Source organism: Chrysochloris asiatica, unplaced genomic scaffold (genome assembly GCF_000296735.1).
Source record: "Chrysochloris asiatica unplaced genomic scaffold, ChrAsi1.0 scaffold00003, whole genome shotgun sequence".
NCBI lineage: Eukaryota > Metazoa > Chordata > Mammalia > Afrosoricida > Chrysochloridae > Chrysochloris > Chrysochloris asiatica.
The window spans coordinates 43,815,738-43,825,411 of NW_006408521.1; the positions used below are offsets into that span (position 1 = coordinate 43,815,738).

At 43.0% G+C, this 9,674-nt stretch overlaps 1 protein-coding gene across 2 annotated transcripts in view; it reads right to left on the reverse strand.

Annotated features, from left to right (window-relative positions):
* Positions 1 to 9,674, reverse strand: part of ABLIM1 (actin binding LIM protein 1) — a 256,621-nt gene that overhangs the window by 5,074 nt on the left and 241,873 nt on the right. For both annotated transcript variants that reach the window (XM_006831376.1, XM_006831377.1), the window contains 6 exons: positions 7,733 to 7,873; positions 5,520 to 5,611; positions 4,284 to 4,395; positions 2,448 to 2,512; positions 1,181 to 1,241; positions 541 to 548 (listed from right to left, as the gene is read on the reverse strand). In XM_006831376.1, coding sequence (XP_006831439.1) covers positions 541 to 548; positions 1,181 to 1,241; positions 2,448 to 2,512; positions 4,284 to 4,395; positions 5,520 to 5,611; positions 7,733 to 7,873 — 479 coding nt within the window. The remainder of the gene's footprint in view (positions 1 to 540; positions 549 to 1,180; positions 1,242 to 2,447; positions 2,513 to 4,283; positions 4,396 to 5,519; positions 5,612 to 7,732; positions 7,874 to 9,674) is intronic.

The window sequence follows — 9,674 nt, forward strand, 5'->3', positions numbered from 1 at the left end:
AAAAAAAAAAAATTGCCAGGTCTCTTGTTAACTTTCTTTTTGTCTTGTTTTCCTTTGTGCAGTTCCCTTTTCTCAATCTCCATGACAACTTTATAAGGTTTAGGTTCTGGGAAGAAAGCAAAGGTACCACAGCAAACTGCTCATTCTTATTGTCCATGAGTGTCTCATCATCTGAGAACAAGCAAAGGGAGCAGAGGACGAAAGCACTGAGTGGTTTTGAAGAAACGAAAACATACAACCAACCAAACTGTGTGTGGGCAGACCCTCAATGCTGGTCTACTTCTATTCCACAAAGGACTTCCCAAGGCCACAGCAAGGGAGTCCTCCAACATGCCCAGTCCCTGGGGCCTGCAGGGACTGCTTGAGTCCAGCACCAGGCCTGCCTGTTCCTCTTGACTGTGGCCACAGGATGAGATGGGTCATCCACAATAAGCATCTTCTTGAGAGAAACCCTTCCCCCAGAATAACAATACATATCTGGATTGAAGGATGCTTGTTCTGCTGGTATGGCCAACTCAAGAAAGACCAAGCGTTCCATACCTGGTAATCTGAAAAGAAAGGAAAGGAAATATAAGGGCAAGATGAGAGAAGGCCATGGGAACCGTAACAGAAAAATGAGCTTCTACTGCAGCTTCCAAAATGTTTCTCAATAAATCATGTTCTCTTCCTCTCTGGGTCTCTAAATATACGGTCCCATCTGCCTTCCTAAAGCCAGGGAAAGCCTGCTCCACTTTCAGTCCTCAATCCAACCATCCCTTTCTCCGGCAGGCAAGCTTTTCTGGAAGGTGCGGCCTTCCTTCTCTGCCTCTTTGACCATTGTACTGACCACACTGCTGCGATGGTTTCTGCAGGTGCACTTGCTCTCACGCCCACCTTCACCTTTCACTCTCTGGCACCAGGCCAGATGCATTAGGAGAGTAAGGGCTGTGTCTTGTTGCTGGTGATCCGAGCACTCCACACATAATAGGAGCAATAAAGACTTCTTACAAAAAATCTCTTTTCATGGTTTTATTTCATTAGAGAGTGCCTGGGAGTTTGTTAATGCTGCATTGGCCATCTGGGACCCTACATTAGGATAAATGCAGCTCAGACAACTAGAACAGGGATTTCAGAGCTTCTCGAGGACCTTAGCCATAGGATGCAGCCAGTATCTGTCAACACCTGGATGCTGAAGCCTTACCTCGGACTCCACCACTGACGTCTCCATAGCTGTTATACTGAGCAAAATCTGTGGAAACAGGCTGACACAAGGAAAACATGTCATTTTGGAGTCAGATGAAAAGGGAATGGGATTCAATAAATCTTAAGAATTCTTTCCACATGAAATTCCAGGACCCTAATTATTTTTCTGTCTTCAGGAGTCTTAAGGGCACAAAGGTTTAGTGTGCAGCTGTTAACTGGAAGGTTGGTGGTTTGAACCCACCCAATGGCTCCTCAGGAGAAAGACCTGTCAATTTGGTTCTATATGGATTACAGCCTCGAGAACCCCAGGGGACAGTTCTGCTCTGTCACGTGGGTTCACTGTGAATTGGGATCCACGTGACAGCACCTGACACAATCCTTCTTCCACTAACTATCATACGTCTTGGTCTTTTGTAGACCATCTAACATCACAAGACAGAAGGCTTTGAGTAAGCCAGTATCTCCTGCAGATGAGTTAAAAACGGATCATTTCCCTACTTACACAATTGCATTTGTTTTACTTATTGTAGGGAGCTTGGTATATATTGATTTCTTTTTACAGAGATAATGATTCAAGTTGATCCTTTTGACTTGATTGTGTATTTGCTATGCAATTATTTGATGGAGTCCTGGTATGGTGCTGTAGGATAAGCATTGGACTGCAGGGTCAGTTTGAACCTCAAGGTTGATGGTTCAAACTCACCAGCTGCTCCTCAGAAGCCCCGAGCATGGCTGATATGAGTCAGAACCAACTCAATAGCACCTTACAGCAACAATAGTCTTCCTATAGGTTTCGATGCACGATTCTTTGGCTTCAGCCAATTTCTCTTTCTCTCTGTTGAAATCTTTTATCTTGTCTACAATTCAAAGTGATTTCACCAGCTGGTCAAGGAGATGCTAATTTTTCATTATATTCCAACAGTGAGATCATGAATTAGATATATTTAGACAAAACGTCAGTACTTTATAAACAGGACTTAAGAGAGGACTGGAGTCCTGGGGTGGCACTGTGGTTCATGTGCTGGACTTCAAAGTCCATTTGAACCGCAAGGTCAACAGTTCAAGTTTACCAAGCCGCTCCTTGGAAACCCTATACAGGGTCACTATGGGTTAGAAGTGACTCGATGGCACTTAACAACAACAACAGGAGGGAATTGATACAGAACTACGTTACAGTTTCTATGAGCTGGAACCAACCTGATGGCACTTAACAACAACAATATCACTGGAGCCACGTGCTCATTTGAGGATTATTAGAGCCTTACCCGGTGAAGTCCATTTTTGCCATAGCCCGGGAGAGATGACGTTTTAGATGATGGAACAAGTGACGCTGAATACAAAAAAGGGAAAAGACCGATCGTTAGGACGTTCCATTTTCCAATACAAATCTGGCAAAGTAATGGTTATTTTACACAGTACTGGGCTCAAGTGTTCCTAAAACATCACCACCTTTGGGAGAGGTCAGGACTGGGTGGTCAGTGATATTAAGAGAGGGGGGAAGACAAGTAGGGACAACACAGCTGGGGCCCAAACTCCCTGTGCCTCTAAGATTCTGGTCTGTATCTCTCTTAAGCCCTTCTTTATAATCCTAGTAATTCACCTATGATCTTCCTTTAATAGAAGAGGAAGTACCAGAGAGAAACTGAAGCATTTTGCCCAAGGGCACTCAGCTAGCAAACAGCTATGCAAGGATTTGAATCCAGGGCTGTTTGAATACAAAAGCCCAGCCACATAAATGATCAAAGTTTAGTTCACCACAAGGTTGGCGGTTCAAATCCACTAGCCACGCCTCAGAAAATCTACCCAGGGTCATTAAGAGTCAGAACCTACTAGACACCACACAACAGTGGCCAGACACAGTTGGAGCCCTGGTATATGACATCACATCTGTTAATAGCAGCTGAGCTTGGAGGGGGCAGAAGGAAGGGCAGACTTGAGTTCAAATTCAGCTCTGTAACTTAACACGCTGCATCTCTGAGCATTTAATCTGAGTCCTCATGTCTTGATCCATATAGGAGAAGTGCTATGTACTTTTTCCAAGAACCTCAGAATTAAAAGGGGCTCTCAAGACTAAACTGCTCAACAGAGACAGCTAGGCATTCTAGCTGAAGAGTATGGGCTCTGGGGTTAGAATCCCTGGACTTCTAAAATCCTAGTTATTAGTTATGTGATACTGGACAAATTACTTAGACTTCATGTGCCTCTGTTTCCTTCTCTCTAAATGCTCCTGTTTTAGGTCAATCTTTTGGGCTCGATGGTTTCTGTATTTGTTGGGGACAATAGTAATAGTATCTACTACACAGGAATACAGAGCTCTGGTAGCGTAGTGGTTACGAATCAGGCTGCGAACCGCAAGGTCAGCAGTTCGAAACTACCAGCTGTACCACAGGAGAAAGATGAGGCTTTCTGCTCCCGTAAAGATTTATAGCCTTGGAAACCCTGTACAGGGTTGCTGAGTCAGAACCGACTCCATGGCACATCACCACCACCACACAGGAACGTTGTGAAGATGAAATAAGATTTCACCACAGCCCTCGCATATAGTAAATATTAATGAACGTTTAAAGGCACCATTTGGACAGAAAATTATGCTCCTGAATCTGGACAAGGAGAGAATAGGCTTCTGATAAATAGAAACAGGACAAAACATAAACATACTGGTAGATGACCTCCCCCGGCACGTCAGTAATCTCCTCCCAAGGGTCAAAACCGCATTGTTAGTCCTCAGACCTTGGACTGAATATATTCATGCAAGGTCACAATGCTCTCACCAGACACAACAGAACCCTGTTCTCTAAGCAAGTGCTCCTTCTTGATCATTCTAGAAGGTATTGCCACCACAGGAGGACACACGCCTCCTGGTTCCTGGGATCCTCCAAGGGTCCCCATTTCAAGTAGGAAGGAGACACCCATGAAAGGAAGAACCGTGACAAGCTCATACACTATGGTGATAGGAAGTGGTCTTCCCAGGCTCCGCTTTCTATAAACCACTCTGTGTGTCTATAGCGGAAATGGTTCCGTCTCTCCTGGGACAAACACAGGCTCCTTGCGTGCTGGAGGTGAGCTCTGGGCTGGGGGAAGATGGTAAGTCTACTGCTCACCTGAGTTTATGGGAGAATCATAGCGACTGGCTGAGAGAGATGCCCTTTCTCGGATCTCCTTCTCCCTCTCCATCTCTTCTTTCAGAATCAGCTGTCCCAGGCCTGAGTTGAGCTAGTCACAGAGGAAAAAGAAAGTGAAGCTTGCAATGACTTTCATGGAAAATGAAGTTTCTCTTTTAGAATATCTTTCTAGAAGTTGATGATTCTGGAGAGACCTGGGAGTTCCTCAAGAGGAAATTCAAGTTTTAGATTCCGATCCTCTTAGCTTTCTGAATTCCAAGGCTCTAGTTCCCTAGTCAGGTGGTCAGAAGAATATTCTCCCTCCTTTCCCCTCCCCCAAACTGTCAGCAGCTCTGGACGAGTGTGTGCTGAGTTCTGAAGTGGGCAGGGAAGGATGAGGACGGTAGCCTTTAAAAAGAAATTGCACCAATTGGTTCAAAAACAAAAGTAAAGGCAATGCACGCTCACTGTTCAGATTTTGCTAACTACAGAAAAGGAGTAACCCATAGTCTACTACTTAGAAATGAACCACATTCAACATTTTTCTACCCACATACTCCACAAAATTGGGATCATACTATAAATGCAACTTGGCATCCATTTTCTATATAATCTCCCATATAATTATCTTTGGAAATCATTTCAAGGGTGGGAGAGTTTATAATTTCCTGGCTCCCTCCACCACGGCTGTAACTGGCTATTCCTCTTTTGGTCTTCGAGGATTCTGTAGGCCCAATGCTAGAGATAGGAACGTATGATGACAGCTTCTTAGGGACAGTCCCTTTTCTCCTGGCTCAAAAAGACATACCAGGCCCTCCTATTCTCTGGGAAAGGCTGGGAGAAGAGCTCAATCCCAAGGGGATGCCAGGAGCAGAGAGGGACCCTGGGATAAGGAAGGAAATGTTGTCCTTCTCATCCCATCTGTACACTACCTCGGCTCTACCTGGTCCTTAAGCACCCTTTCAACACATGCACCTGCATACCTACACCCACCCCACAGTCTCATTCTTTCATAAGCCCAAACATTCCATGTCTCTTTGGTCTCTGGTCTCAATGTGGATTCTCCAGAAGCTACTGTGTACTGCGCATCTTGTCTCACCCATCGGATTGCAAGTCTCTTGAGCGCTTGGACCAACTCTTGCACATTGTGGTGACTTGCATCCAGTCATCATTAAACAAAGCTCAGATAGAATGGAACTGAGTGGAAGACAGTGGCAAGACGGTGTCAGGACAAACCTTCATTAATTGCTCTTCTTGAAGCTGCCGGCGTCTCAGAAGCTCCTCCTCGTCTTCCTCTCTGCCACTGGATCTGCGTCTCATATCCGTTCCTAATTCCACAACAAAGACAACTTCTCACAGCAGCCTCACGACAAGGGAATCTTAACTGTCTATTCCATCTCTGCTCAATTTGTTTGGCTGGTCAAGTCAGTAACTGTCTTTAAGATTTTAAAGTGGGCAGCACAAGGGGGAGTGGGGAACTGTTTGCCGACTACTCAGCAGAGCTGACTGGTTTCTATAGAGAAGGGGCCCGGTGTGACCAGCCAGTTCAATATGTGATACAGGTGAGGTATGGAGTTCCACCTTCCAGCCAGTGCTCTGCTCACTTATAACTCGGATGGTTTTTGTGACTGGCAGTATCCATGTCACCGCATGAACCATCACACCTCACTGATGGGTATCTATAGATAATAGTCTGTGCTCCTCGGGTCAGTTTCAATCAGCACACAATCTCAACTCATTTCATACTATCAAGTAGGTATGATGGTCACTCCCCTGTGATGTATCAAAGACTTGCTGTTTTTACTTTTTCTGAATGTTGAGGCTTGTCATAACATCCTCACCCTGTCTTTGACGCTAATGACATCCATTAACAAACATATCTTTTCTCTTTCTTTTAAGGAATGAATCTGTAACGTTTCCTTTTTCTCAATTCTTCAAAAACTGATCATGAAGGAACTGTATGCTAATAGAGGTAAAAATATTAGTACGGCTTTAAAGTTGCTTAGTTGGGTAAGATATAGTCAATCCTATGCAAATTTGAACTTTTTATAAAAAGGCAGGGGAAAGACGGAATCTGTCTGAATATCTAGAAGAATATGCATATTTAATTTTTTTCCCTAAATTGCTTGGACTAAGTTGGCTGTTCAAGGAAACAGGAAAGCTTGCAAATCTAATCAATATAAACATCAGTGAATAGTTCTCATGGTTCTCATTTTGACTAATGGGCTCAAACATTTCTACATATGAGAACTCCAAAGAACTTGGAACTATAACAAAACTTTTATTCTCCCTCTCCCTGCCCAAGTCCCCCAAAAGTTTAGCAACTTTACTGCTTCCTTTAAGCAAGCTGACTGACCCAGGACAGGGGCCCCAACAACTTCCTGAAGGATACGGGTTAGTGCATCTCAGTCTAAAAATCAGAAATGTCAACATGAATTTTCTCTTAGTCTATATAAATAATAATGAGTAACAGACACACGTTTGTAAGAATTAAATACGTTTCAGGTCAATATAATCTATAAACTACTTGTAAATCATGACCTGAAGACATGGCTTTTCCTTTAACACTTTTTACAAATTTAAATTGCTTCCAAATCCACTAAGATAACTGGGTGAAAAACAGCATGGTGAAGAAAATTTGGAAAATTGAAGGCCTTTTTGGTTGCCAACAAAATGGGATAAGATAGCCCCATCGTTGTACAAGGCTGACGTCATTACATTTTCAGTATTAGCCACTGTGTTTGCTAATACCTCCGTTTAGGCCAAGGGATATCACTACTGACAAAAACAATGAAGACACAAAGACAGTTCTAAAGCATGAATCTGTGGTTCAAAGCAAAGCATGAAAACGCTCAGGTGAGACATCAGAGCACAGAATTCATGGAAATGAGTGATGCAAAATCACATGACTTCACACCATAGTTCAGAAAACTTACTTCTTTGTAATAGCCTTTCTTAGTAGCCAGGGATGAGATCTCACAAGGAAAGTGAAATGTGCTTAAATGCTAAGACCTTTTGTTCAGAGAAATGTTAACTAAAACCCAGAAATAATCCAAAACAAATTTAACTGAAAGCAGTCACGCTAGGAAGGGCACTCAGACTCGAATGACATAGAACAATGTTCTTGTGCAGAGGTTTTCGTCCAAATATGTTCAAAAGCATGACTGGCTTTGCATCATAACTCTGAGAGTTTGCAGACCACCAGTTTTGGACTAGACCTGTGGTTTAGGAGGTTTGATTAGAGCAAAGCCCTGGTAGATACATCTTCATAACTTTTAAGCATTCTGTGCATGCAGTACTATCACATTGTGACATCCTTCCCACCCCCACCCCACACTAGTCTACCTCTCAACCGTAGAGGACAGCTTTTCTTGCATATTTAAATTTTCATTTTGAGACAGCCCCCGTAGAAATGCGTCTGCTTGACCTTAGCTCCAACAATTGCATACCTATGGCGGCAAGTGAGGGGGGACCAGGCCAGTGGTCCGTCTCAATCTTTGGGATTTCGTTGGGGTCTGGCGCCTGGGCTGCTGGGAACTTGGAAAACTTGATGATGTCTTCTGAAGATTTGTTCTGGGCTGCCAGGGCAGCTGCATCTAGGTGGGAATCAGGGGAGCTTAGCTATGTGTGTAAGGCATGCGTGGTCCAGCCCCACTTCTCTGGGTTTTTTTTGTTGTTCCCTGGCAATGTATTTAACTCTAGAAGGTTCTGTTTATCACCGTTAATTGCCCAGTTGTTTGGAGGTGCTCAGTGATACCTCATCTTCCTTACTTCCGGTTAGAAGCAAAGCTCCATTCCACATCTGTTCTGTATGAGGAAAAAACTTTGTTCTCCAGCCGTGCTACCCCAAACTAGCAACCTGCGGCTATTTCATTAGAATGAAATGAAACAACAAATTCAGTTTCTTGGCTGCACTAGCTACATTTCAAATGCTCAGCAGCCTCACATAGGTGATTAGTGGCCAACTGTATTGGACAGCACCGTAATAGGACAATTTCATCATCACAGAATGCTCCACTGGCGTTGAGAGGAATTACAAATTCACGTGAGTGACTGAAATTAAAGAGCAAAATTATTAAAAGCACAGCATTGTTAGTTGGTTGTCTTTGCTCTTTATTTGACAGCTGTCTGGCATGGTATGCTTGGGCAAGAAGCCACAAAATCATGCTCTAGCACATTTTAATGCTTGGTGGTAGTGGTTATGTGCTGTGGAGTTGGTTCCGACTCACAGCGACCCTGTACAGGGTTTCCGAGGCTGTAAACCTTTATGGGAGCAGAAAGTCTGATCTTCCTCATGTGGAACAGCTGGTAGTTTCAAACTGCTGTCCCTGAGGTTAGCAGCCTGATTTATAACCACTACGCTACCAGAGCTCCTTTTTTAATGTTTAGATGCTCTATTTATGTCCTTGAGTCCTAGAAGAAAGAAACAGGAACGGAGAATCCATTTTCAGTTTGCCTAGGACTGTGATTGCCATTTTCCATGTCTACTAGTTGTTTTGTTCAAGGGTGTGCACAACTACACGTATGTCCGTTACTAGAAACCAACAAAGGCCAGAGTACCAGTAATCATGATACCAGACTCCTCAAGGGCTGTACTAGCTTAGAGTCTATTTCTAACCACAGAGGTCCACCAAAGAAAACCAAACCTGAGTGAATTCTGACTCACAGTAACCCTACAGGACAGAACAGAATGGCCCTAGAGGGCTGCCAAGCCCATAAACCTTTATGGAAGCAGACTGCCACCGTTTTCCCCTAAGGAGCCACAGGTGGGTTTGGACTACAAACCTTTCTGTTTAGAGCTGAATGCTAAACCACTGTGTTACCAGGGTGCATCAGCACACAGTTGGAGCAACCTGACTGGCCTGTAATGCTTCCAAACATTTCAAATTATTACGCCATAAATAACATTTTTCCTGGTAGACTCAGATATTTTTACAGTTATATATTTTATATGAGTACACATAGAATTGGTTTTGTATACATTGTAAATAGAAGTTTAACTTTTTTTCTCTTTGGATCACTAGCTATGCCCTTGTTGTTCTTAAGTGCCATCAAGTCATTTAGACATTTTTTCTTGACTACTTGAGACATTTATTCTTTCATATGAAATTAAAGATAATTTTATTGAAGTAAAAGTTTTGAATACTAATAAGAATTACATTAATTTACATATTGCTTTGGGGGAAATTGACATTTTTATTATTAAGTTTTTCCATTTAACAAATAGTATATCTTTGCATTTTCCCACAATTTTATTTTATGTTTATAAGTAAGATTTAGAATATTCTTCCTATATGCAGTATGCATGTATTCTTACGTTTGTTCTACTTTATAGTTTTTGTTGGACTCCTGGTGTGGTGCTATAGGATCAGCACAGGGCTGCAAACCACA